Source organism: Buteo buteo, chromosome 9, assembly GCF_964188355.1.
Source record: "Buteo buteo chromosome 9, bButBut1.hap1.1, whole genome shotgun sequence".
Classification (NCBI taxonomy): domain Eukaryota; kingdom Metazoa; phylum Chordata; class Aves; order Accipitriformes; family Accipitridae; genus Buteo; species Buteo buteo.
In genome coordinates this window covers 41,343,706-41,370,006 of record NC_134179.1, presented here as the reverse complement: position 1 = coordinate 41,370,006, position 26,301 = coordinate 41,343,706, and the positions used below count along the sequence as shown (strand labels likewise).

Genomic DNA, 26,301 nt, shown 5'->3' with positions numbered 1-26,301 from the left:
CCCGGCCAACTCATCGCACTCCGTTCCCCCTCGGGATCGGGGGGGGGGGCTGTGGTCATGTGGCCCCGCATCACGTGACGGGGAGGGTGGGGTAAGGGGGTAAGGGTGAGGAGGCGGTGCTCCCAGCCCCCTTTCCCCGAGTTGGCCAATGGCAGCGGGGCGGGCGGGGAAGTGGGCCAATGGGGGGGGTAGGGGGGTGGGGCTTGCGGCTGGCCGGCACCGCGACCCTGGCGGCGGGGCTGGGACCGGCACCGGGAATGGGAGCGGGTACGGGTCGGGGGGGCAGCGCCGGGCACCGGGTCGGGGGGAGCCGGGGCTTGGGGGGAGCCGGGTGCTCGGGGGGCACTGGGAGTCACAGGGTGCCCTGCGGGCAATGGGAGGCACTGGTAGTCATGGGGGGGGCCTGGGGGCACTGGGAGGTACTGGGTGCACTGGGTCAGGACAGTGGGTGTCCCTGCAGAGGCCGTGGGGAGGGCCCAGCCCTGCTCTGGGGTGGGGGAGGACAGTGCGGTGACACCGAGGGGTCGCCCCCCCCCCCCCGAGCCCCCCTTGCCCCCCTCGGGTCCCCCGGGGGCGGTGATTCTCCCCCCCCCCCCCCCCGCCCCCGTCCGGCGTGTCCCGGCAGGCTGGGGGGGCTGTGAGGCACCCACAGGTGCGGGGGGGGGGGGGGGGTGTCACACCGCGTGGGGAAAGGGAAGTGAAAGTGATTGTGGAAGTGGGTGGCGGGGGGGGGGGATTGTGCAGGGGGGTGCAGGGCAGCTCTTAGCACCCATGGGTGCTGCTTGGGGGGTGCTCTCAAACCCCACAACCCCCCCCCCCCCCGCCAGCGGTGCTGGCTTCCTGCACCGCGGGGAGATGTTATCGGGGTGCTGCGGGCAGCGGTTGGGGTGCCAGACACCACAGCGGCCCCTCCTGCCACGCGTGGGTGCCCCCCCCCCGGCACCCTGAGGTGCCCCCCCTAGTCACCCGGCTGGGGGGGGGGGGCGGCTTTCCCAACAGACGGCCGAAAGGGGAAGCGAGAGCTGGGGGGGTGGTGCTGGGGCAGAGACCTGCCCCCCCCCCCGCCTCCGGTGAGTGGGGAAACTGAGGCACGGTGGTGCCGGGGGGGGGGGATCTGCTGCCTGCAGGTGCCCCCAGTGCCATGAGGACCCTCCTGCTGCTGTGGCTGGCCCTGGCCGGAGCCTGCGCCTGGCTGCGATGTCCCGATGGGCAGCCGTGCCCCCCCGCCCCGGTGAGTGCCCAAGGTCGGGGAGGGTACGGAGAGAGGGGGGTGCCCGCATCGGTCGGTAACCCCCTCTGTGGTCCCCCCCCTCCAGGTCCTGCTTGCCAGCAGCGCGGCAGTGTGCCAGGACGGCTCACCCTGCCCCACCGGCGCCAGCTGCCCGCTGCCAGAGGTGAGCCTACCTAGCGTGCCTCAGTTTCCCCCTCTCTCTCTGCCATTTTGGGGGGGGCTTTTCCCCCCCTGCAGCTCTCCCACCCCCCCTTTTCTCTCCCCAGGGAGTCCCCTGCGCTGATGGCCGTCACTGCTGTCCCCGAGGGTCCCTCTGCAGTGCCGACGGCAAATCCTGCATCACGTCTCTAGGTATTGGGGGGGGCCGCGCGTGGGTGGGCCTGGTGGGGGGGTGACAGGGGATATGGAGGTCCCTCACCCCATTCCCACTCTCCACAGCCCCTCGTGCTGTCCCTTGTCCCGACGGACAGTCCGAGTGTCCCGATGATGCCACCTGCTGCATGACGACAAATGGCACCTGGGGGTGCTGCCCCATGCCCCAGGTACAGGGGGGCAGGGGGGGATGACACGGGGATGTTTGGGGGGGACATCATGAAGCCACGGCTGTGACGAGTGGGTCCGGTGCCCGCAGGCCTCATGCTGTGCCGACAAGGTGCACTGCTGTCCCCACACCACCATCTGTGACCTGGCCCACGGGCGCTGCCTGTCACCCACTGGTGACGGTGACATCCCCCTGGGCACCGCCTTCCCCGCCTGGAAGCGTCAGCCTCCGGCACCAGGTAAGGGGTGTCCCCCTCGGGGTGGTAGGGTGCCCTTGCTGTCCCCACGGAGGGGACACAGAAGTGGGGAGGGGACACGGTGACACTGTGTGTGTGTGTCCTCTGCAGTCGCATTGCACCAGGTGCTGTGCCCCGACGGCCGCTCGGCATGTCCCGACGGTGCTACCTGCTGCCAGCTGTCCTCGGTGCAGTATGGCTGCTGTCCCCTGCAAAACGTGAGTGCTGGCCCCACGCCGGGCACCCCGTGCTGGGCACCGTCCACCGGGCACCCTGTACCAAGCACCCTACACCAGCCACCCCATGCTGGGCACCCCATGCTAGGCAGCCTGTCCCAAACGTCCTATGCCAGGCACCCCGTGCCCACCAACCCACGCCAGGCACCCCATACCAAGGACTCCATGCTGGGCACCCGGCACTGAGCACCCCATGCCCAGCACCCTGTATCAGGCGCTGTGTCCTAAGCACCCAATGCCAGCCACCCCATACTGGCCACCCCACGGCAGCTGCCCCGTACCTGCAGCCTGTACTGAGCACCCCACGCCAGGCACCCTGTCCTGAGCATCCCATGTTGGGCACCCTGTGCTGAGCACCACATGCCGGGCACCCAGTACCGGACACCCCATGCCAGGTGCCCCGTACCTGCAGCCCGTACTGAGCACCCCACACCAGGCACCCCATGCTGAGTACCCTGTCCCAGGCACCCTGTCCCAGGCACCCCACACACTGGTAGCCCACCCTGTCCGTGTCACCGCTGGGACCCCCTGGGTGGGCAGGGCGGGCAGGGGTCTGGCAGACACCGAGGGTGGGCTCTCCCCCGGGCAGGCGGTGTGCTGCAGCGATGGGCAGCACTGCTGCCCGCAAGGCACTGTCTGCGACCTGGAGCGCTCCACCTGCACGTCAGAACGGTCCCTGGCATCCCTGCCCAAAGGTGAGGACCCCCCCCCCCGGGGGGGTAGCCACCCCTGTCCTCGCCCAGGGAGGGGACACTGGCTCTGACTGTCCCCTTGTCCCCAGTTCGTGATGTGAAGTGTGACGAGGAGACGAGCTGCCCCGACGGGAACACGTGCTGCCGGCTCAGCTCGGGGGCCTGGGGGTGCTGCCCGCTGGAGGAGGTATGGGGGTACAGGGGGGTCTGTGCCCAACGAGGGACAAGAGCGGGAGTCCCCTGTGCCCCCTGGGACAGGCAGATGTGCCCTGTCCCCTGGGTGGGATGAAGGCAGATGTTCCCTGTCCCCCATGAGGGACAGGGAGGGCTCCCACCCCCCCACAATGTCCCTTGGGGATGGGGGTGACACCAGACCCTTTTGCTGGGGCTCCAGTGGTGGGAGGCGATGAAGGGAAACAAGCCCCCCAGGGTGCTTGGGGCCTTGGTGTTTCCCACTGAGGGGGGACAAGAGTGATGAGGGGGTCCCCATATTCCCCCAAAAGTGGGGATGGAGCCAGGGTGGGGACAGGGGCCAGGGGAGGGCGGGAACAGGTAGGGAGGGGGCACAGTTTCTCCCCTGGGGGTCCCCAGGCATGGAGCTGGGGGTCCCCGGGGGGGTCAGGCTGGGCTCAGACCCCCCTTCTTGCCCCCCCAGGCCATCTGCTGCCCCGACCACGTGCACTGCTGCCCCCAGGGCTACACCTGCGACCCAGAAGGGGGCAGCTGCCTGCAGGAGCGGGGGGGCCGCTTGCCCTGGGTGCAGAAGACCCCGGCGCTGACCCGAGGGAAGGACGTGCAGTGTGACGAGGAGACGAGCTGCCCCGACGGGAACACGTGCTGCCAGCTGAGCTCGGGCACCTGGGGGTGCTGCCCGCTGGAGCAGGTTTGGGGGGACCCTGCCCACGGGGACGGGGGTCCCCATATGGGGACAAGGTCATGCTGGGGTCCCCATCTGGGTGGGAGTTGGGGTGGTGCACCCAGGGGAGCGGGCTGCCCTGGGCTGGGCTGAGATTCCAGGGGGTCCTGGTGTGTCCTTGAGGGGGGGGCATGGCTCAAGGAGCCCCAAGCAGCTGGAGGACAGGGCCTGGGGACACGGGGACATTCAACAGGGCACTGCCACCTCCTGTTCCCCAGGACAGACCCGTGGTACGGGGCAGGTGTCCCCTGTACCCTGGGTGGGACAAAGGCTGATGTCTCCTGTCTCCCAGGAGAACCAATGCTAGATGTCCTCTTGCTCCTAGAAGGACGAGGGCCAATGTCCCCTGTCCTCCAGGAGGGACAAGGCCAGGCGCAGGGCTCCCCCCTCAGTGTCCCATGGAGGTGGGGGTGACACCAGGCCCTTTTGCTGGGTCCCCAGTCAGACCCCCTCTGCTAACTGGGACCAGTTTGGGGCTCCAGTGGTGGGAGGTGTTGAAGGGAAACAAGGCCCCCAGGGTGCTTGGGACCTTGGTGTGTCCCACTGAGGGGGGACAAGAGTGATGAGGGGGTCCCCCTATTCCCCCAAAAGTGGGGATGGAGCCAGGGTGGGGACAGGGGCCAAGGGAGGGCAGGAACAGGTAGGGAGGGGGCACAGTTTCTCCCCTGGGGGTCCCCAGGCATGGAGCTGGGGGTCCCCGGGGGGGTCAGGCTGGGCTCAGACCCCCCTTCTTGCCCCCCCAGGCCATCTGCTGCCCCGACCACGTGCACTGCTGCCCCCAGGGCTACACCTGCGACCCAGAAGGGGGCACCTGCCTGCAGGAGGGGGGGGGCCGCTTGCCCTGGGTGCAGAAGACCCCGGCGCTGACCCGAGAGAAGGATGTGCAGTGTGACGAGGAGACGAGCTGCCCCGACGGGAACACGTGCTGCCGGCTGAGCTCGGGCACCTGGGGGTGCTGCCCGCTGGAGCAGGTTTGGGGGGACCTTGCCCATGGGGATGGGGTCCCCATATGGGGACAAGGTCATGCTGGGGTCCTCAGCGGGGTGGGGGGACAGGCACTCAGGGGAGTGGGGGGCCCTGGGATGGAATTGAGACCAGGGGGCTCCCAAGTTGCCCTTGGAGGGGGAATGTGGATCGAGGGACCCTGAGCAGCTGAAGCACCGATCCTGGGGACATGGAGACGTTCTACAGGTCACTGCCACCTCCTGTCCCCTAAGAGAGACCCACCCTTGCCCCGCAGTATGGAGCAGATGTCTCCTGTGCCCTGGGGAGGACAATGGCTGATGTCCCCTGTCCCCCAGCAGGGACAGGGTCAGTTGTCGTCTGTGCCCTGGGTGCGGTGAGGGCCAATGTCCCCTCTCCCCCATGAAGGATGTGGCCAGCCCGGGGCTCCAATCCCCGCGATGTCCCACGGAGATGGGGGTGACACCAGGCCCCTTTGCTTGCTGCCCAGTCAGACCCCCTCTGCTAACTGGGACCAGTTTGGGGCTCCAGTGGTGGGAGGTGATGAAGGGGCACGAGGCCACTGGGGTGCTTGGGGACCTGGCCTTGTCCTGCTGGGGGAGAATGAGGGGGGGGTCCCCATAAAACACCCTCCAAGGAGGGAGGGAGCCAGGCTGGGACGTGGGGGACAAGGGAGGGCAGGAACAGGGAGGGAGGGGGCACAGTTTCTCCCCTGGGGGTCCCCAGGCATGGAACTGGGGGTCCCTGGGGGGTCAGGCTGGGCTCAGACCCCCCTTCTTGCCCCCCCAGGCCGTCTGCTGCTCCGACCACGTGCACTGCTGCCCCCAGGGCTACACCTGCGACCCAGAAGGGGGCAGCTGCCTGCAGGAGGGGGGGGGCCGCTTGCCCTGGGTGCAGAAGACCCCAGCACTGGCCCCCCTCTTGCCCTGGGTGCAGAAGACCCCAGCGCTGACCCGAGGGAAGGACGTGCGGTGTGACGAGGAGACGAGCTGCCCCGACGGGAACACGTGCTGCCGGCTCAGCTCGGGGGCCTGGGGGTGCTGCCCACTGGAGGAGGTATGGGGGTACAGGGGGGTCTGTCCCCAGGAGGGACAAGAGTGGGGGTCCCCTGTGCCCCCTGGGACAGGCAGATGTGCCCTGTCCCCTGGGTGGGATGAAGGCAGATGTTCCCTGTCCCCCATGAGGGACAGGGAGGGCTCCCACCCCCCCACAATGTCCCTTGGGGATGGGGGTGACACCAGACCCTTTTGCTGGGTCCCCAGTCAGACCCCCTCTGCTAACTGGGACCAGTTTGGGGCTCCAGTGGTAGGAGGCGATGAAGGGAAACAAGGCCCCCAGGGTGCTTGGGACCTTGGTGTGTCCCACTGAGGGGGGACAAGAGTGATGAGGGGGTCCCCCTATTCCCCCAAAAGTGGGGATGGAGCCAGGGTGGGGACAGGGGCCAAGGGAGGGCAGGAACAGGTAGGGAGGGGGCACAGTTTCTCCCCTGGGGGTCCCCAGGCATGGAGTTGGGGGTCCCTGGGGGGTCAGGCTGGGCTCAGACCCCCCCTTCTTGCCCCCCCAGGCCGTCTGCTGCCCCGACCACGTGCACTGCTGCCCCCAGGGCTACACCTGCGACCCAGAAGGGGGCAGCTGCCTGCAGGAGGGGGGGGGCCGCTTGCCCTGGGTGCAGAAGACCCCGGCGCTGACCCGAGGGAAGGACGTGCAGTGTGACGAGGAGACGAGCTGCCCCGACGGGAACACGTGCTGCCGGCTGAGCTTGGGCACCTGGGGGTGCTGCCCGCTGGAGCAGGTTTGTATCATGGCACCAGGTTTTGGGGATGGAATGGGGGGAGCTTGGGGAAGAGTGGGACTTGGGGTGTGGCCCTTTGGGGACAGGGATGTGGACACCCCCACCTCCATCTCTGCACACACACACACATACCCCCCCTCCGTGGGGGCTCTGTGGGCACCTTGGGGACAGGGTCCAGCTGTCCCTGGGGCTACTGCTGGGCATGAGCAGGGGGCAGGGGGCACATGATGTTGGGGGGTTCAGGATGGTACCCAGACCCCTAGGACCCCTAAATACCTGGATGCTTGGGTCCCCCGGCCACCTGCGTGCCCAGCTGAGCCCAGCCTCTCTCCCCCTCCTGTCCCCCCCAGGCTGTCTGCTGCGGGGACCACCAGCACTGCTGCCCCCGAGGCTACACCTGCAACGTGGCCACCCAGAGCTGCGAGAAGCTGCTGGCACCCACCCCGCTGCTACGAGCACCCACGTCACCGCTCCGGGTACCCGCGCCCCCCCGCCGGGCACCCATCCTCCCACCAGCCCTGCTGCGAGCCGCCGGCACCGAGCCCGGTGCCCCGGTGCCCTGCGATGCTGCCCGCTCCTGCCGCAGCGGGCAGCAGTGCTGCCGGAGCCGGGGGGGCTCCTGGGGGTGCTGCCCCTTCAGCCAGGTTAGTGGGGGGGGGGGGGCAGCAGGGTGGGGGTCTGGGTGGTATCATTCCCCTCCCCACTCCCTCTCCCCTTCATCCCGTATCTCTTTGCAGGGGTCCTGCTGCTCCGATGGCCGTCACTGCTGTCCTGGGGGGTCCCGCTGCACTGGGGGGGGTTGGGGATGCAGCCCCCAGCGCTGGGACCTGCCCGCGCCCCGCAGGGTGCTGCTCTGATGTCCCTGGAGACCCTCTAAGGGTGTCATCACCCCAATAAAAGGTTTTTAGGACAAACCCCATTCCCTGGCTCCTCAGGGCAGGGGGGGAAACTGAGGCAGGAAGCAGAGGCAGGGAGTTGTTTTGGTTTTTTTTTTTAATATATTAATGCCATCTAACGAACAGGCAGGGACGTGCAGGCAGGTGCAGGCAGCAGCTCCCTGCCCAGCCCGGCCAGGTGCAGGCGGTGCCCGGGGGGGGGTTCCCCATGTCCCCCCCCACCGCCAGCCCAGTCCCCACTGGCCCCTCTTCATCCTCGCCTCGTAGAAAACGTTTAGAAACATGATTAAAATCCAAAGCCATGGGGCTGGGGGGTCGAGGTTGGGGAGGGACAGGGTCCCCCCCCCAGCTCCTATGGCAGCTTGGAGGCACCGCTGGCCCGGGGGGCAGTGCCAGCCCCCCCCGCCCTGCAGGGACACAAGTGGGGACATGCTTCAGGCCGTGGGGGGGACATGTAGTTCTTGTCCCCCCCCACCCGCTCCCCAAAAGACAGGGAGATGAAGGGCAATATCATGGTGGGTGCAGGACCCCATGTGGCAGACCCCGGTGCCATGGGGGGGGGACGACATGATACCCGGGGCAGGGGGGGCAAGCACACAGGGGACCTGGGGCTTGTCCCTCTGTCCCCTCCCCTGGCAGGGGATGGGGACAAGGGATGGGGCAGGGTGGGACAGGATGGTGGTGGAAGGGGACGGCGGCAGGACAGGAGGACAGTGGGGGGCTGCGATGGTGGGGGGGGGGGTAGGACAGGGACAAGACAGGATGGTGGCAGGGTGGCATGGCGGTGGGACGAGATGGTGGGATGGGACAGGATGGTGGCAGGAGAGGACGAGGGTGGGCTAGGGTGACGACAGTAGCACCGTACCCACCATCCCGCCACCCCCCCCCCCCCAGACAAGGCCAGAGCCCCCCCCCCGAAACACCCCGGCCATGCCACCACTCACTTGACATTGAAGACCATCAGCGGCCGCTCCTCCCGCTTCTGCCAGGGGCTTTTACGGTCGCCCCCCTCGTCCCCCCCCTCGCCCGCCTCCGCCAGCGCTTCCTCCTCGGGGCTGGTCAGGGAGTCACGGGGGGCTTCGCTGGCACTGCTGCGCCCGCTGCCCCCCCCTCGTCGCCCCCCGCTCCCCGCTTCCAGCAAGGGGGCCAGCGAGCTGTCCTCGGGGGAGGCGACGGGCAGGGGGGGTCGGGTCCCTCCGTCCTCCCCCCCGCCTCCGACTCCCCGGGGGAGGCGGGGGGGGGGCGCGGGGCCGGACCCCCTTTCGCCGCCCTGCAGATCGATGTAGGAATGCCGGACCTGGGAGGAACGGCCGTCCAAGGAGACGAACCAAGCTCTTGGAGGGGGGGGCCCCCCCAATTCTAACAACTGCTGCCCCGCCAGCGCCTGCAGCTCCCCGTTGAGCTGGGCCACCGCCGACCCGTCCAGCAGCACCGGGATGGCCACCGAGCCGCTCACCGGTTGAGGGGCACGAGCCCCCCCCCAGTTTTCCCCTTCCTCAAAGGGTTGCCCAGCGGACGGGGGGGGCGGCGGGGCGGCCGTCGCCGCCGTCGAACCGGGTGCCCCATCGCTTTCGGGGGGACCCTCCGGTTCGCCGGGGGCCAGGCGCATGTAGCGGGCGGGGATGAGGAGGGTGGGCATCACCCCCCGGTAGACGTCCTCGGGCCCCCCGCCCCGGTCCAGGGGGCCGCAGAGGAGGAGGGGACCCGGGGGGGCCAGCGAGGGGGGGCGAGGGGGAGGCTCGGGCAGCGGGTGCTCGGTCGGCTGCCCCCCGTAACGGGAAAACACCGGGGGCGAGGGGGGCCGGGGGGGAAAAGCGGGGGTCCCCCGGGGGTGCTCATCCGGCGGTTGCAGCCCGTCGACCGAGCGGGCGGCCCTGAGGCCGAAGGCTTCGCCGGGGCGCCCATAGTCCTCCGGGGCGGGGGGCTGGCGACGGCGGGGTGCCAGGGTGCCGGCGGGGGTCCGGGGGCCGGTACGGAGTTGGGGGGGAGCCGGCGCTTGGAAGAAGTCCGGCCGAGCGGCGGGGAGGTCGCGGGTAGGGGGGGGTAAACCGGGGGTGGGGAGGTCGGTGTCCCCCCCCGAGGACGCCGTCTCCAGGTGGCTGCCACCGCAGAGGAGGTCCAGTTGGGACACCGAGGTGGCCTGGTCCCGCCGAGCGGCGTCCAGCGGCCCCGGCAGCGGCAGCTTGCGGTGCTGCGCCCGCGGCTTCAGGCACCGCCGCCTGCGGGGAGACGGTGGGGGGGTCACCCCGGGGAGGCGGGGGGTGGGGTCCCCCACCCACCTCCCTCACCTGCTGTAGGGTGCTAGAGGAGGGGGCTCCAGCCAGCTATAGGGCGCCTGGGGTGATGGCCCCCTCCCACGCCAGCTATAGGGCACCTGGGGGTCCCAAAGAGTGGTGATCCCCCCCCCCCCACCAGCCAGCTATAGGGTACTCAGGGGTGCTGGGAGGGTGGTGCCCCCTGCCCCCCCCCATACCCAGCTGTAGGGTGCCAGGCGGTGTGTGACCCCCCCCCCCGCAAGCCACAGGGGTGCTGACCTGCAGTAGTAGATGAGGAGGCAGAGGAGGATGAGGACGAGGAGGGCCAGCGCGCCCAGGATGGTCAGCAGGAAGATGGTGTGGTAGGTGGTGATGTCCGTCACGCCCGCCGCCATCGCCACCAGCCCTGGGGGACGGTGAGGTCAGACGGGGCATGGGCAACCCCCCCACACACCCCCCCCGTAAAAGCACGGCAGGGGCTGCACCCACCAGCACCCCATGGGATGGCTGTCCCCGTCCCCCCCCCCACCCAGGACAGCCCATCCCCAGGGCGATGGGGACAGCGGGACCCAGGCTGGGGGCACCCACGGGTGTCACCCTACCTGTGCTGGGAGAGGGCAGAGCTGCTGCCCAGTATCCCAACTGGGAGGAGACGAAGGTCCAGTAGAGCTGCCGGCCTTCCTTACGGATCAGCCCCGTCCCGTTACGCACCCACAGCCCTGCAGGGAGACACGTCCGTTCCCCCCCACCACCACCACCACCGCAGCGGGCTGAGACCCCCCAAACTCATCACCGGCACCGCCGCCAAGCCCCACGGGAGCCGTGCCACCCCTCTGCCACCCTCCCCCTCAGCTCACCGCTCTTGGGGTCAAACCTCCAGGCTGGCACGCTGGTGGCCACCACCGGCCCGGCGTCAGGGGCCAAAGGGACGGACAGCTGGACGGGGCCGGCCAGCGGCACCTCCGTCCCGTTCCCGGTGAAGAGATGGACGCTGAGAGCTGCCACGGGCGCCAGCTCCAGCCAGGTGGCATTGGCTGCGGGGACAAGCGACGGTGACATACGGACGGGATCCCTCACGGGGCGTCTTCTGCGTACCCCCCCCCGAAAAGTCCCCGTACCGCTGCCGTCCTGCTCGGCCCCGAGGAAGGTGGGGAAGGCGCGGGTCAGGCTGGGGCCGGTGGCGGCGGTGAGGGACGCGGCGAGCTGGCTGTACGTGGAGCTGCGGGGCAGGCGGGCTGCCCGCCGGGGGAACTGCGCCCACGGCTGCCCACGGGCACCTGGGTAGTGTGGGGGGGGGGGGAGACAAGGTGGGTGGCAGCACCCAAGGGTGACGGTGGTGCCACCCACCCCGCTCTCCATTCCCATCGCTCACCTGGGGATCCCAGGAGGATTTGGACCAGGTCCTCGTAGAGGATGAGGGTGGCGGGGCGCTCAGGGAGCAGGTAGAGGCTGATGGAGGCGTAGACTGCAAGGGGGGGGGTGATGGGGGGGGGGGAAACCCAAAAATATCCCCCCCCCCCGGCCCCCCAAGTTGGGGGGGGGCTGGGGAGGAGGAGGGGGGGGTGCTGATGGGGAGAGGGGGGTGATGGGTCCCACAGAGTGGGTGGGGAGGGGGGGAATAGGGCACCAAGGGGTGGGACAGACATGGGGACAGGGACGGGGACAGGGAGGGACAGGCGGTGGCAGGCAGCGGGCAGCGTGGGGGCACCCCCCCCCTGCACACCCCCAGCCTTGCGCACAGTCCAGGCCTGGCACGTCCGTGCCTGTCCCCAACCCTTGCGCACCCCGAGCACCCCAATCCTTACCACACCCCGATCCTTGCACCCCCCAGCCTCCCAATGCCTGTGTGCCACCGTGCCCTTGCACACCCCCAGTCCTGGCACACCCATGCACACCCCAATCCTTGCACACCCCGAATCCGCAGCGCTCCCCGCTCCTTGCACACACCCGGGTCCCCAGCCTCACCCACCACATGCACCCCCATCCCTGCGCACCCCAGCCCCGCGCGCCCCCAGCCCCGCGCGCCCATCCCTGCGCACCCCCAATGCTGCACCCCTATCCCTGCGCACCCCCCATCCCTGCGCACCCCCAATGCTGCACCCCTATCCCTGCGCACCCCCCATCCCTGCGCACCCCCCCAGCTGAGCGCTCCCACGTGTCCCACCCCCCCAGCAAGGTGACCCCATCGATGCCGCCCCGCGCTGGCCCTGGGGACAAGGGCTGGCACCCAGCCCAGGGTGCCCCCCCAGCCCCCCCCCCGCCCCAGGATGGGGGGACTTTGGGGGCCACCAGGACATGGCTGTCCCCTCCCAAAGGGGCCGGATCCCCCCCAAACACCCCTCAATAAAGGACCCTCCTCCCCAAAATCCCTTTGGGCTCCCCAGGAAGGGACTGGGGTCCCAGGCAAGTACTGGGGTCCCCAGGAAGAGCCCAAAGGCTCCCAGTAAGAGATTGGAGCCTCCCCCGCCCAGTAAGGGAGAAATGAGGGACCACATTAAGGGCTTGGGCCCCCTCATAAGGGGTTGAGGCCCCCCAGTAAGGGACCAGTTCCCCCAGTAAGGGGCCAGGGCCCCTGTAAGAGATCGGAGTCCCTCGTAAGGAACCGACTCCCACAGTGAAGACTCAGGGCCCCCCATAAGGGCACAGAGCCCCCCAGTAAGGGGTTGGGGTCCCTCATAAGGGCTCAGAGCCCCCCAGTTAGGGGTTGGGGTTCCCCAGGATACGTCTGGGGACCCTCCATATGAGCCACCCAGCGAGGCAGCAGGTGTCCCCCAGTAAAGGTTTGGGGTCCCCCCATAAGTGTTCAGAGTCCCCCCAGTAAGGCGTTGGGGTCCCCCATAAGGGCTGGGGGTCCCGGTCACTCACGCGGCAGCTTGTTGACGCGCCAGGGGACGGAGGCGGTGACGTAGCCGCGGCGGGTGGCGGTGACGAGGACCCAGGTGCCCAGGCGGTAGGGGACGGGCAGGACGCCGGTGCCCTCGTGGTCGGTGGTGCCGGCCGCCAGCGAGCTGCGGTTGCCGAAGACCTCCAGGGTGGCCTGGGGCAGCGGGGCCAGCGTCCCGCTCTCGTACACCTGCACCTTCAGCAGCACCTCTGCGGGGACACGGGTGACGCGTGGGTGCGGGCGTGGGGCACCCCTCGTGCCGACGGGTACCCCACAGTGTGCCCTGTGGATGGGGTGGGGGGCACTGTCTCAGCAGGGTGGTGGGACCCATCCTGGTAGGTCATGGGCACCATCCCAGCAGGGTGGTGGGATCCATCCTGGTGGGTCATGGGCACCATCCCAGCAGAATGGTGGAACCCATCCTGGTGGGTCATGGGCACCATCCCAGCAGGGTGGTGGGACCCATATCAGCAGACTGGTGGGACCCATCCCGGTGGGTCATGGGCACCGTCCCAGCAGGGTGGTGGGATCCATCCTGGTGGGTCATGGGCACCATCCCAGCAGGGTGGTGGGACCCATAATCAGCAGAATGGTGGGACCCATCCCAGTGGGTCATGGGCACCGTCCCAGCAGGGTGGTGGGATCCATCCTGGTGGGTCATGGGCACCATCCCAGCAGGGTGGTGGGATCCATCCTGGTGGGTCATGGGCACCATCCCAGCAGAATGGTGGAACCCATCCTGGTGGGTCATGGGCACCATCCCAGCAGGGTGGTGGGACCCATATCAGCAGACTGGTGGGACCCATCCCGGTGGGTCATGGGCACCGTCCCAGCAGAATGGTGGGACCCATCCCGGTGGGTCATGGGCATTACCCCAGTAAGGGCACCATCCCAGCAGGGTAGCAGGCACCTTGCTGGCAGGTTTGTGGGCACCATCCAAGTAGGACGCCGGGCACCATCCCAGTAGGACAACGGGCACTGTCCTGGGGGGCACGGGCATCACCCCTGTGCCCCCCTGAAGCGGGTGGATGGGGGCTAATGGCTCCAGGGAGCCATGCCCACGCCGGTGGGGCCACCAAGTCGTGTCCTTCCCAAAATCCCCTGCAAGGGGCCAGGCAGGGCCATTCCCCCTCAGGGTACCCGTCACACACGTCACGAGTTTGGGGGTTCTCCATCCCAGTGGGCCTCACCAGCAGCCCAGGGACAGGTCCCCCACCCTAGTCCCCGATGCAGGGTGGGATGGGCACAGCTGCGGGGGGGGGTTGGGGAACCCCACACCCTCCCGTGCCCCCGGCCCCCCCCGTGCCGGCGCCATCCTGCGCATGAGCCCGCAGCCCTTGGCAGCCGGCCCGGCTCAGGCGCTGTCACCCTGGCAACGACCTCCTTCATCCCACGGCCCCGAGCGCTTTCGGGACCCCGTGTCCCCCCCGCCGGCAGCATCCTGCCCCCCAAAAGCCCTCGCGCCACTGGGCAAGCCAAGCCTCCCCTGCCTCCCCCTCGCCCCCTCCGCCCAGATGTTGCCCAGATGTGGCAATGGGCGAGGGGAGGAATTTGCAGCAGCTGCTTTGGTGATGAGGTGGGGGGGGGACGGGCGTGGGGGGGGGGGGGAGATTGGGGCATTCCCCCCACATACCAGGGACAGCCGGCACCAGGGGGGCAGGAATGTCCCTGCGGCCACATGCCGGCCACCTGCAGCTGCCGGGGGGACAGCTGGCACCAACGGCCACCCCCCCCTCCATGTCTTCTGGAGAGGGGGGGGCCAAGGTGCCACCCCCCCAGCGTGGGGCATACAGTCCCCCACTCTCTGCTCCCACGGGCAGAAGCCCACCCACCACCGCCAAGGAGTCCCCAGCCGGTGGCATGGCCACTGTGGGGCACGCTGGCACCCCGCCAGCTCCCCAGTGCCTCCCAGTATGACCCCACGGCTCCATGATGGGTGGGTGGGGGCACCGGGGTGGGAGTGGGACCCAGGCATCCAGCCCTGCACCCTGTCACCCCATGGGGACGGGCATGGGTACTGGTGACCCCAGCTGGAAAGCTGAGCCAGCACGGGCAGGTCAGGGCCACAGCCATGCCGGGGTCAGGGACCCCCCCTCGCCCCACTGCTCCCCACCTCACCCCCCAGGCACACCTTGCCCTGGCACAGGGGCACTGCCAGGAGGGTTTGGGGTGCAGGTGGGGGGTCACAGGAGCCACGGGGACCCCAAAGATGCATGCTGCACCCCAAGGCCCACCCTGCCTACTGAGAGCAGGCAGAGGTGCCTGCAGTGGGGTGACCCCCGCACCCTGCCCAGGATGTGCCACCATCCTGCACCCCTGGGCGCTGCTCAGGACCCCCACCCACCCTCCCTCCTGTAGTCCCTGGCCTGAGACCCCCACCCACCATGTCGCATCCCTTGGTGCTGCCCAGTACCCCCGCCCACCCTCTTGCACCCCCAAGCTCTGTCTAGGACCCCCACCCATCATCCTGCACCCCACAGCCTGGGCCCCCCACCCACCCTGTTGCACCCCCGAGCTCTATCTAGGACCCCCACCCATCATCCTGCACCCCACAGCCTGGGCCCCCCACCCACCCTTTTGCACCCCCGAGCTCTATCTAGGACCCCCACCCATCATCCCGCACCCCATAGCGTGGGATCCCCACCCACCATGTCGTATCCCTGGCTCTGCCCAGGACCCCCACCCACCCTCCTGCACCCCCAAGCTCTGCCCAGGGCCCCCATTTAACCTCCTGCACCTCCAGGCACTGCCCAGGACCCCCACCCACCATCCTGGCACCTGCTGGCCTGGGACCCCCACCCATCACGCTGCATCCCCTGGCACTGCCCAGGACCCCCCACCCACCCTCTTGCACCCCCAAGCTCTGCCCACGACCCCCACCCACCCAACTGCACCCCCCCCCGCCACCACCAAGGACCCCCACCCACCCTCCTGCACCCCCCGGGCGCTTCCCAGGACCCCCACCCAGCACCCTACGCCCGCCGGAACCGCCCGGGGAGAGGGGGAGACGGACGGGGCGGCGGGGGGGGCAGACAGACAGACAGACCGACCGGGGAGGGGAGGGGGGGGGGGGGGGGGAAGGCGGACCCGGGGATGGGGGACCCGGACCGGGGGTGGGGGGGGGGCCGGTCCCCGGCGGGATGGGGGTCAGGCAGGCGGGGATGGGGGGGCGGATGGAGGGGCCGCCGGGGGTCGGGGCGGGTCGGGGCGGGGGTGGGCGCCTCCCCCCGCCGCCGCCGCCGCCCCCCGCACACAAAGGCCGCTCTCACCGTGCGCTCCCGGCTCCGCCGCGCCCCGCGCCCGCCGCCCGCCCGCGGCCACCAGCAGCAGCAGCACCGGCAGCGGCGGCAGGAGGCGGCGGGGCCGCATGGTCGCTCCGCACCGTTACCCCGCCATGCTCCGGCCCGCCCGGCCCGGCCCGCTCCGCCAGCCGCCGCCGCCGCCGCCGCCGCGGGGACCGGGCTCCACCTGCCGGAGCCGCCGGGCACGGCCGCCCGCCCCGCCCCGGTCCGGCCCCCACCCCCCGGCACCGCCCCGGACCCCCGGACCCACCCCCGGCACCGCCCCGAGTCCCGGCACCGGGGGTCGGTACCGGCACCGGCGCCCCGGGGCTGACCCCGGTACCGGCGCCCGTCCCCTCTTACCCACCCCCGGTACCGGCACCGGCCCCCCCGTACCGGCACCGGCACCCCGGGGCTGACCCCGGTACCGGCGCCCGTCCCCTCTTACCCACCCCCGGTACCGGCACCGACCCCCCGTACTGGCATCAGCATCCCGGGACTGACCCCGGTACCGGCACCCACCTCCTGTTACCCACCCCCGGTACCGGCACCGGCACCCCGGGGCTGACCCCGGTACCGGCACCCACCTCCTGTTACCCACCCCCGGTACCGGCACCGACACCCCGGGGCTGACCCCGGTACCGGCACCCACCTCCTGTTACCCACCCCCGGTACCGGCACCGACCCCCCGTACTGGCATCAGCATCCCGGGACTGACCCCGGTACCGGCACCCACCTCCTGTTACCCACCCCCGGTACCGGCACCGGCATCCCAGGACTGACCCCGGTACCACCTCGAGCCCCAGGATCAGCAACCGGTACCACACCGGCATCCCAGGACTGACTCCGGTACCGGCGCCCACCCCCTCTTACCCACCCCCGGTACCGGCACCGACCCCCCATACCGGCATCAGCATCCCGGGACTGATCCCGGGACTGACCCTGGTACCGGCGCCCACCCCCTCTTACCCACCCCCGGTACCGGCACCGGCATCCCAGGACTGTCCCCGGTACCGGCACCAACACCCAGTACCAGCACCAGCATCCCGGGACTGACCCCAGTACCAGCACCCACCCCCCGGTACCACACCAGCACCCCAACACTGCATCCCCCCCCCCAGTACCAACCACCCCAGTACCGGCCCCCCAGCACTGCACCAGTCCCCACCACTGACCCCCCCAACACCACACCCACCTCCCCCCCACCCTGGCACCCACCCGGTACCAGCCCCCCACCCTCGATCCCCATTTTCTGCCCCCCGGCACCCCTGTGCCCCCCCCAGCACCCACCCGCCAGGCCTGCGCGGAGGCACATGGGTCCCTGGGGCACCCCAAAAGGAACACGGAGGTCCCCAAAAGGCACCCCCTGTCCCCATTCACCCCCATATTTGTCCTATCCCCTCCCCAGGCCCCCCCCCGGCACAGGTCCCAAGGGGGGGGCACCCCCATGTCACCCCACAGGAGCCACCAGGGTGCCAGGCAGAGGTTTATTGCCCAGGACCAGCAGTGGGGTGCCGGACCCCACTGGCACCCAGGGGTACCGGGGACATTGGGGAGGGGACATAAGTGCTGTGCCCCGTTGGCACCCAGGGGTGCTGGGGACACGGGGGCTGGGCTGGGGGACATGTTGTGGGGTGGGGGGGGCAGGGGCACCCCAACTAGCCTTGGGCACCCTCCGGCTCCTGGGCCTGGCTGGGTGCCAGCTCCTGCATGTCCTCCTCGGTCGGTGGCCGTGTCCTCTTGAAGAAACCCGCCTGGAAGATGGACACGGTGACAACCCTGCCCCGGGGCACCCCACGGCATCACCCCCTGGGGACCCCACGGCATCACCCCCAGGGGACCCCCATGGCATCACTCCTGGTGCTGCCCCCCACCCTGTGCCCACAGCCCCCACCCCCAGGGCTGGGTCTCCCATTTCATGGGTCACTCCAGTGCCACTGGGGTCCCACCAGCATGGCGGGGTGTCACCGGTGTCCCCAGTGTCCTTGTCCCCCCACGTACCTTCCACATGAGGAGGATGAGGAGGGTGAGGAGCAGGAGCCCGGCTAGGACCCCCAGCACCACCCACCACACCGGCACGGCCCCCTCGCCCCCGGGGCTGGCACGGACCACCTTGGTGACAGCCTGCGGAGGGACGGGTGGGTGACACCGCTGCCACCACAGCCTGTCCCTGTGTCATTGCCCCCCCCCCCCCCCAGCCTGTGCCAGCCCTACCTTGGCCTCGCCGGCGGGCAGGACGCGAGGCAGGACGCGGTAGGGCATGGCCGAGGTGTTGAACCAAGCTTGCGAATGGATGAGGAACTGCTTCAGGAGGTGTTCCCGCTGGGGATGGACATGGGACACGTGGGGACACGTGGGGACACGGCGTCAGGGGTGCTGGCAGCCAACGGGGCACCCGCGACCCCACGCCTGGCGTCCCCAGGGCTGCTCTCTGCAGGTCCCCCGGGACCACTCTGCAGGAGGGGACATGGCGGGGACACCCTAGGGACACAGTGCCAGCGCTGTCCCCTCCCTGTCCCCAACAGGGGACAGTACCTGCTGCAGGGTGTCCATCCAGAGCAGGGCACGGACGCTCACCATCGCCCGCTGGTCCTTGGCCAGGCTGGGCACCCAGCAGGTGATGTCCACGCACGTGGCGTTGCTGCAGTCCTGTGGGACACGGCGGGCGTCACCCTGACCCCCGCCCCAGCACCCTGGGGAGCGCCCCCCCCCAGCCCCCGCACCCATCATGGGCTGCGGGTCCCCAGGGAGCACCCGCTCACCACGGGGATGGGCTCCTCCAGCCCAGCACCCGGCGGCTCCTCCACTTCCCTGCGCTCCCGCCGGTGGGTGCCATTTCGGGGTGCTGCGCCCGTGGGGTGGGGGATCTCCAGCTGGAAGGAAATAAAAGGGTGGGGGGGTACACCACCTTGACACCCACCCAGCACCCAGCGGGTGGGTGCCGGTCCCCAGGCAGCACCCTACCTGCTCGGCGTTGAGGCCGGGTGGGTTGGTGCAGTTCATGCCCCCCTCGGTGCCCAGCTCCAGCAGGTAGAGCAGAGTGCGGCCACCCAGCTGGTGGGGGACGGTGAGGCGCAGGGTGACCCCGCTGACGGTGCTGGGGCCCTTGTTGTGGATCTGGGGGAGGACAGTGAGGTGACACCGGAGAGGGGACAGAGGGAACAGTCCCCCAGGCACCCATGGGTGCAGCACCCTACCTGGTAGACGTGCTCCACCTTGACGCCGTGGTCCTCCAGCCGCCGGCTGCCCTCCACCTTGTGCCAGCTCACGGGCAGCACCGTGGTGGCAGGCAGGGAGTTGCTGGCAGGAAAGGGGGGGTCAGTGTCCCCCCGTGGTCGTCCCCCCCCGGTCCCCCATGCCCCCCCGGACCCTCACCCTCGCAGCTCCATCTCCGCCTGCGCCTCCACGGGCACCGTCACCGTCACCGACGCGTTGGTGGAGCTGGGGCTGTTCTTGCTGTGGGGACACGGTTGGGGTGAGGGACGGCCACCGAGTCTGGGGACACGCTGAGGCCACCAAGTCCCAGGTGCCCAGGTCCCAACGGAGGACGGGGGGGTTGGCACGGTGTCACCTCCGCAGCTGGAGCTGGAAGGTGATGGCGTCACCCATGTCCTCCAGCCCGGACACGCTCAGCTCCATGTCCACGGTGATCTGGGAAGGCAGCAGGAGGGTGAGTGGGTGACCCACCACCACCACCACGGGCCATGCCCAGCCCCGACGCCAGGGTGATGGGCGCAGCCGGGGCGAACCCACATTCCCTTACCTGGGCACCCGCTTTCATGGGGTTGCCCAACTCGCAGAGCACCACGTGGGTCCCATTCTCCTTCCTGGGGTTGCAGCTCAGCTTCTCTTGCCCCTATGGGGTGCAGACACGGGGGGGGGGGGTGACACATCATGGACCCCCCCCCATGCACCAACCACCCCGGGGACCTGCGTGGTCCAAGAGCAGGGCGTGAGCCCCCCCACCCTCTGCACCCCCTGGCACCCATCACCACCGGGCACCCACATGGAGGGTGATGGCCACCAAGGGCATGGTGTGAGCCCCCCCCCACCCCGGGAGCTCCCTGGGACCCCCACTGCTGGGCACCCACCGGGATGTTGCTGCGGGCCGCCTGGTAGTGGGTGCCGGGGGGCAGCTGGACCCGCAGCTCGGCCTCGAAGGCACCTTCGCCCACGTTGCTGGCGTTGGCACGCAGGCGCAGCACGGCCTCCGCCCCGATGAGCAGGCGCCTGCTGGGCCTGGGGGGGGGACACACGGGGACAGGGCTCAGCACCCCAGGGTGACACCGGGCACCCACCCTCACCCACCCGGGGGCTCACGTGTCGGCGGCCAGGCGGAGGTCGGGGACGCAGAGGTTGTCATCGCCGCAGTCCTCCAGTATGATGTGGGTCTGGGGGGGGCGGGTGACAGGGGGGCAGTGGGGGATGTGGGATGGGGAGTCTTTGGGGACAACAGTGGCTAGAGAGGGGACATCCCAGGGAGGGACTGGGGACAGCGCAGGGTACTGGGGGGACATCCCAAGGAGGGAGCAGGGACAGTGGGCAGGGGACATCCCACGGAGTGGTTGGGGACAGCAGGGAGGGTAGGGGGCACATCCCAGGGGGGCAATGGGGACAGTGGGGGACCCAAGGAGGGAGCAGGGACAGTAAGGGAGGCAGGGGGGACATCCCGCAGAAGCACTTGGGGACAGGGGAGAGGACAGGGGCTATGTCCCCGGGAGGGGTTGGGGCCACTGGGGACAGACTGGGGACCATGGAGCCAGAGCACAGCAGTGGCAGTGGGTGCCGCAGAGTGGGGGTACCCACATGTCCCCTGGCCCAACCGTGGGGACGAGCCCACCCTGGGGCACCGTGACGATGTCCCCAGCTCAGCCACGTCCCCCCCTACCTGCGCCTGCACCAGGGTGTCCCCGTAGAGCACCAGCCCCTGGGTCCCCCCGGACAGCGCCAGGCTCAGGCTCAGGGCAACGGGGCTCAGCTTGTCCTTGAAGTCGGCTTCGTCCTGGGGGCACCCATGGGCAGAGAACCCCAGTGGGCACCCCAGACCCACCCACCCGGGCTGGGGACACCACTGTCCCCATCCTTGTCCCCATCCCGGCTGGGGATGCTACTGTCCCCCACCCTCCTTGGGTTGGGGATGCCACCGTCCCCACCCGTGCCAGCCCGCGCTGGCACCGTCCCCGTACCCGCAGGTAGGCGGTGAGGTTGTGGCACAGGGGGGGTGTCCCCGGGGCCAGGTCCAGCACCCTGTGCCAGGACGACTGGTGGTCCTGCAGCAGCAGGACCCTCCGGGACAGCTTGGGCTTCAACCGGTCCAGCTGCAGCTCCGCATCGAGACCTGGCATGGCACAGTGGGGGGGGGGGGGGGGCGTGGCAGCAGTGCCACCCCTGATGACACCGGTGGTGCCCCTTGTCCCCCCCCCCGCGTGACACCGGCACTCACGGATTTTCTGGGGGATGCTCTGGCCCGTCACGCTGACGCACAGCACCACGGGGAAGCTGCGAGGGGGACAGCACCCAGGGGTGCTCAGGGACCTGCCACCGTCCCCAGGGCAACGTCCCCACACCGGTGATGCCCCAACAGCGGCGTTCCCGTGGCCGTGTCCCCACCACATGGCTCACCAGCTGACGTGGGTGTCGGAGCCAGGCAGGACACACGCCAGGAGCTCGGGGTTCAGCCCGTCAGGGACACTCAGCTGGGTCTGGGCCACCACCACGGGCTGTCCCCTGGGACATGGGGACAGCGCTGAGGTGCCAGGGGACCCGGGCAGGGACCCCCCAGGCCATGCTGCCACCGGAGCCGGCGGGACGGGCACTCACCAGTACACGGCCACCTTGGATGCCCCGTAAGCCCCCACCAGCAGATCTGCAGGGACAAGCAGGGGGTCAGTGACGGGGCGGGTGGCACCAGGGTGGCACCGGCATGGCACAGCGGTGGCTACATGACGGGCCGTACCCGGGTAGCCGTTGCCATCCAGGTCAGCGGCACCGCGCAGGGCAAAGCCGAAAGCGGCCGGACCAGGGAAGGGGCTGTCGAGGCGCTGGGTGGGCACCGGCATCAAACCGTCGCTCTGCCCGCGGAAGATGAAGACCTGCCCCCTGCCGCTGTCACCCCCCAACGGGGCACCCACGGCCACATCTGGGGACACAGGGGATGTGAGCACCCAACTGGGTGCCCCATCCTGGCACCGCCACCCACCCGGGTGCTCCTGCCTCAGTTTCCTCAATGGTTTAGGCTGGGCACCGCGGGTGGGGGTGGCATGTCCCCTGGCACAGCCCCCCCTTCCCGCCACCCCCGTGCCAGGCCGGTGTTACCGCCGTAGCCGTCCTTGTCCAGGTCCCCGAGGCTGGCGATGGCGGCGGCGAAGCGGCCGTAGGGGTGGGTGCCCGTCAGGGTCTGGGGGGGCCGGCTGAGGGGCCGCTGCCCCCCTCCCAGGTAGAGGTAGAGGCGTCCCACCTCGCTGCGCTGGCCATCGGGGCGCCGGGCCATGTACAGGGGGGCACCCACCAGCACGTCGTCCTGCCTGCACCCGGCACCGGAGTCAGGGTCCCCAGGTTTGGGGGCTGGTGGCACCCAGGGGTGTGCCAGGCAGGGGGCAGCACCCCAGGGTGCCCCCATGGGGGATGGTTGGGGTGGGGGGGGGACAGTCCCAGCTCTCACCCGTCCCCGTTGACATCGGCCACGGCCACCGTGTGCCCAAAGTACGATGCCACCTGGAAAGGGTCTGGGTGGGGGGGTGGCACCGGGGGGCAAGGGGGGGGGTTGTGCCAGGGGCACTGTGGGGTGCACTGGGTGATGGGGAGGGCAGGTAGGTGATGGGGGGTGCTGGGGTACTATGGGGTGGGGGTGCTGTGGAGCACTGGGGAGGGAGGGCAGCTGGGTGCTGTGGGGTGACGGGGCAACGGGCAGGGTGGCAGTGGGCACCAGGGAGCCATGGGGTGCTGGAAGGGGGCAGTGGGGTAAGGGGGCACTGGGAGTGACGGGGCAGGGTGCTGTGGGGGCTGGGTGCAGTGGGTGCTGTGGGGTGGCAGGGCAGTGGGGCAGGGTGCCGTGGGGTGCTGGCGCAGGGCAGGGGGTTACCTGCTCACTGGCGATGCCCCGCAGCTGGCGCAGGGTCACCCCCACACTGAAGATCTCCACCTGCCCAGAGCAGCGTCAGGCCCCGTCCCTGTCCCCGTCCTGGGGTGCCACCCCAGGGTGCCCGGCCACAGCGGTGTCCCCACCACCAGGCATCCCCACGCAGCTGGGCACCACTCACCTCGCCCCTCGTGTTGCTTTTGTTGGGGACCCCCACCACGTACTCTGCGGGGGACGAGAGCCCTGAGTGCCCCCACCACGGCACTGGGGTGGGCATGGGGGCACAGAGACGGACAGGACTCCTGAGCTGGCACAACCCAGAGCCCTTGGGAGGGGAGGGCACCCTGGAGCCCAGGGGTGCCCAGGACCCATTCCCGCCCCCCCGCCAGCCTTACCTTTGGTTTTGGGATTGTCATCGAATTCGCCCGCGGCCACCGAGTACCCTGCAGGGAGACAGGCACTGGTGACCCCCACTGTGCCACGGCACGAGCTGACTGTGGGGCAGGGCTGCCCCATGCCCACTGCTCACCCCGGTACCCGTCCTCATAGTCCGTGGACACCTGTTCCTCCGTGGGCAGCCCCGGGCTCTCCGGCCACAGCAGGGACTTGCCGTGGAAGCGGGTGAGGATGGCATCCACCTCCACCGAGTACAGGAGCCCTGCGGGACACTGTGGTGGGCACCAGCACTGACAGGGCACCCACCCCGGGTGACACGTACTTGGGTGCCTCATCCTGGGGGTTCTCCTCCTGCCATGCCCACCCAAAGGTGCACCCAAAAGCGCGCCCCAGGAGCAGCCAGCCCGGGTGGCAGTGCCCAGCAGGCAGGACTTACCCATGAAGTAGTACCCGCCAGGGGCACCCAGCACCAGCGTGCCATCCTGAGGGAAGACCTGGTGTCAGCATCCACCCTAGGGCACCCCCATCCCGGAACCCCCCCACCAGGCATCCCCCACCCAAGCATCACCACCAGAGCATCTCCCATCCTGGCATTCCCCACCCTGGCACCCCCCACCCTGGCATCCCCCCACCCTGACACCCACACCCCAGCCACACCCTCTGCATCCCTGGCGGCATCCCCACGGACATCCCCGGCGGCACCCTGGGCACGCTGCCCCCCCCGCCCCAGGCACCCATCTCACCCGGGTGACGGCCGCGCTGAAGCCGATCTCGCAGTAGCGCTTGTCATAGGCTGCGGGCACAGGGCAGGGTCAGACCGACCAGGGGTGGGGGTCACCCACGGCCCCCACCCACCCACCTACCCTCCCTCACCGTAGTAGCTCTCGCGGTAAGCGTTGGCCATGAGCTGGTCACGGCAGGGCGAGTACCAGGTGATGCGCCGCAGCCCAGGGGCACCCACAAAGCAGGTGCCCGTCGGGGTGCGGAAAGCTTCGTGCTGCCCCTCCATCGCGTTCCAGTGCTGCAGTGGGGCACAGGCCTGGGGAAGGGGAAAGGGAAGAGGATGGGGATGGGAATGGGGATGGGAAAAGGGTGGGTGCCCACCCCATCACCACCACCCGCCCCCCAAGGGTGCCCACCCACCCGCCGGGTGCACCCACCACCAGTTTGCCGTCCCAGCTGGTCACGGACGCCCCCAGCCACTGGTACGACTTGTAGGTGTGGAGCTTCAAGGTGTTTTGGGTCTCGGTCTCGTCCCCTGGGGGAGTGGGAGAGGGGGAGCGTGCTGGGCTGGCAGCCCCCCCTGCACCCACCCATCATCCCGTGGCACCCACGCACCCGCAGCGTCGATGGGGAGGGGGTGGCAGAGGGTCTCGTCGGTGGGCCAGGAGCAGAGGAAGACGGCGCCGGGCTGAGCCACACCGGGTTGGGAGGTGTTGGCGCGGGGTGCCCCCACCACCACGCTGAGCCTGGGGTGGGCAGAGCTGGGTGTCAGGGTGGGGGGAACGGGTGCCATCCCCCACCCTGGCACCCCGGAGTCTCCCTACCTGCCCTCAGTCATGTGGAAATCCAGGGCGAAGCCGAAATAGCTGTCGGGGGGTCCCTCATAGGTGTGGGGGGGGTCCCGGAGGAGCCCCAGGGCGGGGGCTGAGCGCAGCCCCCCGAGGAGCAGCAGGGCCCGGAGCAGGGCAGCAGCAGCCCCCATCTTCTCCCCGAAATGCAGCCAGCAGCCCCGTCCCAGCTTGTCCCTGCTTATCTCAGGGGACGCAGCTGGGAATGGGGAGGGCAGCGATGGGGGACGCAGGAAGGGCCTCCCCCCCCCCACGCACAGCCGCTCCTGCCAGGGAGCCAAAGGGGTACGGGGGTGCAGGGGCCACACACGCTGCTTTTGGCCAGGGGTGCCCAGCCCGGCTGGCAGAGCAGGGCAGGGGGCAGGAGGTGGCAGTACCACCCGGGGGGACGTGGTGAGGAGTTAGGGGGGGGGACACGGCCATGGCGGGAAGAGACACGACAGCCTGCACCCACCACCCTCCTTCCGCCGGAGGCCGGGGCCAAATCCAGCCCTCCGCCCGTGCCGCAGGATGCCTATCTCGGGGTGCAGGCGGCCGCAGTCCGGCCAGCGGAAACGCAGTGGGGAGGAAGGGGGGGGCCATGGGGCGCAGGGGCCCCGTCCATCGTCCCCCGAGGTCGCCTCCGCAGCTGGATGGAGCAGACATGGGGTGGGGGACGCCTGGCTCCCCACTTTCGCCCCACCGGCGTTGGGCATCGCCACGAAACTGTCTCCCCTTCCCCAAGGCAGGGACACCCCAAAAACCCTAACCCAGGGGAGAGAGCAGGGCTGGGGCAGGCCAGCCGCCGAGCTCCAGCGCTTCGCAGGGAAACGGCTCCGGCGAAGGGACGGGTGCCAGGGCGAGGGGACGGGTGCCAGGGTGGGGGGACAACCCGCAGCCAAGGGAACAAGGGGGCTCCTTGTCCTCGGCGGAGGAAAAGGCACCCCGGCATGCCAAGTCGGGTCTCCAGCAGCTGCTGGGGCCCAGCCCTGCAGCGACGGCTGCGAGAGCCGCTCGGCCAAACCCACGTGTCCCCTTCGGCTTAACCCACTTGCGGAGTTAATTTAAACGCGCTCGATTAAGGCCACTCGAGCTGCCGGGGGCTCCTCTTGCCCACCCGGAGCCCGTGGCAGGGAGAGGCACCGGAGCACTTCACTGCGAGCCAGCCCCCCATGCAGAAATGGGGGTTTCATCCTTTTAATCTGCTCTGCAGTGCAGGTGGGAAGCGAGGCAGGGACCATGGGGGGTCTTGGGGTCCTGGGCTCCCCAGGGGGGCACAGGGTGGTCCCAGCAGTGCCCAAGCAGCACCTCGGCCCCCAGCACCAGGTCTGCACCAGCCCTTTGGAGCAGCTGGA

At 70.0% G+C, this 26,301-nt stretch overlaps 3 protein-coding genes across 5 annotated transcripts; 1 reads left to right on the top strand and 2 right to left on the bottom strand.

Annotated features, from left to right (window-relative positions):
* Window positions 1–197: 197 nt before the first annotated feature.
* GRN (granulin precursor) lies at window positions 198–7,592 on the top strand. The gene is made up of 15 exons (XM_075036211.1): window positions 198–267; window positions 1,128–1,231; window positions 1,317–1,394; window positions 1,498–1,582; window positions 1,670–1,773; window positions 1,863–2,010; window positions 2,119–2,225; window positions 2,833–2,938; window positions 3,025–3,122; window positions 3,591–3,818; window positions 4,595–4,822; window positions 5,604–5,870; window positions 6,379–6,606; window positions 6,957–7,250; window positions 7,344–7,592. Exons 1-15 carry the CDS (start codon window positions 258–260, stop codon window positions 7,461–7,463), a joined length of 2,205 nt encoding a protein of 734 aa, XP_074892312.1. The 5' UTR covers window positions 198–257; the 3' UTR covers window positions 7,464–7,592.
* On the bottom strand, window positions 7,582–16,108 carry FAM171A2 (family with sequence similarity 171 member A2). 2 transcript variants are annotated; one of them, XM_075036209.1, is made up of 9 exons: window positions 15,911–16,106; window positions 12,623–12,850; window positions 11,130–11,222; window positions 10,876–11,034; window positions 10,615–10,791; window positions 10,360–10,476; window positions 10,037–10,163; window positions 8,447–9,721; window positions 7,582–7,909 (listed from the first exon to the last, which is right to left on the bottom strand). In XM_075036209.1, exons 1-9 carry the CDS (start codon window positions 16,008–16,010, stop codon window positions 7,855–7,857), a joined length of 2,331 nt encoding a protein of 776 aa, XP_074892310.1. In that variant the 5' UTR covers window positions 16,011–16,106; the 3' UTR covers window positions 7,582–7,854. The 2 variants fall into 2 exon arrangements, with proteins under 2 accessions (XP_074892310.1, XP_074892311.1); XM_075036210.1 differs by lacking the exons at window positions 10,876–11,034; window positions 11,130–11,222 and having other exon boundaries at window positions 15,911–16,108.
* A 1,293-nt stretch (window positions 16,109–17,401) lies between these two features.
* ITGA2B (integrin subunit alpha 2b) lies at window positions 17,402–25,149 on the bottom strand. 2 transcript variants are annotated; one of them, XM_075036869.1, is made up of 30 exons: window positions 24,944–25,149; window positions 24,735–24,865; window positions 24,557–24,654; window positions 24,270–24,435; window positions 24,140–24,189; window positions 23,833–23,878; window positions 23,530–23,658; window positions 23,396–23,443; window positions 23,182–23,225; window positions 23,004–23,063; window positions 22,584–22,636; window positions 22,238–22,446; window positions 21,879–22,061; window positions 21,743–21,788; window positions 21,545–21,649; window positions 21,366–21,421; window positions 21,109–21,260; window positions 20,811–20,924; window positions 20,243–20,313; window positions 20,014–20,161; window positions 19,686–19,778; window positions 19,494–19,573; window positions 19,298–19,378; window positions 19,120–19,222; window positions 18,887–19,039; window positions 18,685–18,795; window positions 18,458–18,571; window positions 18,137–18,244; window positions 17,924–18,046; window positions 17,402–17,676 (listed from the first exon to the last, which is right to left on the bottom strand). In XM_075036869.1, exons 1-30 carry the CDS (start codon window positions 25,099–25,101, stop codon window positions 17,581–17,583), a joined length of 3,129 nt encoding a protein of 1,042 aa, XP_074892970.1. In that variant the 5' UTR covers window positions 25,102–25,149; the 3' UTR covers window positions 17,402–17,580. The 2 variants fall into 2 exon arrangements, with proteins under 2 accessions (XP_074892970.1, XP_074892971.1); XM_075036870.1 differs by having other exon boundaries at window positions 18,500–18,571.
* Window positions 25,150–26,301: the final 1,152 nt, after the last annotated feature.

What these genes read in the sequence shown, in the direction of transcription:
- GRN (XM_075036211.1), top strand. An exon ending in GCGTCAGCCTCCGGCACCAG is followed by an intron (nt 2,011 to 2,118) that starts GTAAGGGGTGTC and finishes TGTCCTCTGCAG; the next exon opens with TCGCATTGCACCAGGTGCTG. An exon ending in GGTGCTGCCCGCTGGAGGAG is followed by an intron (nt 3,123 to 3,590) that starts GTATGGGGGTAC and finishes TTGCCCCCCCAG; the next exon opens with GCCATCTGCTGCCCCGACCA.
- FAM171A2 (XM_075036209.1), bottom strand. Translation starts at nt 16,010, where the DNA reads ATGCGGCCCCGCCGCCTCCTGCCGCCGCTGCCGGTGCTGCTGCTGCTG. An exon ending in GCGCGTCAACAAGCTGCCGC is followed by an intron (nt 11,223 to 12,622) that starts GTGAGTGACCGG and finishes CCCCCCTTGCAG; the next exon opens with TCTACGCCTCCATCAGCCTC. An exon ending in TCTGCCCTCTCCCAGCACAG is followed by an intron (nt 10,164 to 10,359) that starts GTAGGGTGACAC and finishes ACCGTCCCCCAG; the next exon opens with GGCTGGTGGCGATGGCGGCG.
- ITGA2B (XM_075036869.1), bottom strand. Translation starts at nt 25,101, where the DNA reads ATGGGGGCTGCTGCTGCCCTGCTCCGGGCCCTGCTGCTCCTCGGGGGG. An exon ending in TTACCGCGAGAGCTACTACG is followed by an intron (nt 24,190 to 24,269) that starts GTGAGGGAGGGT and finishes CTGTGCCCGCAG; the next exon opens with CCTATGACAAGCGCTACTGC. An exon ending in TTCCAGCTCCAGCTGCGGAG is followed by an intron (nt 19,379 to 19,493) that starts GTGACACCGTGC and finishes GTGTCCCCACAG; the next exon opens with CAAGAACAGCCCCAGCTCCA.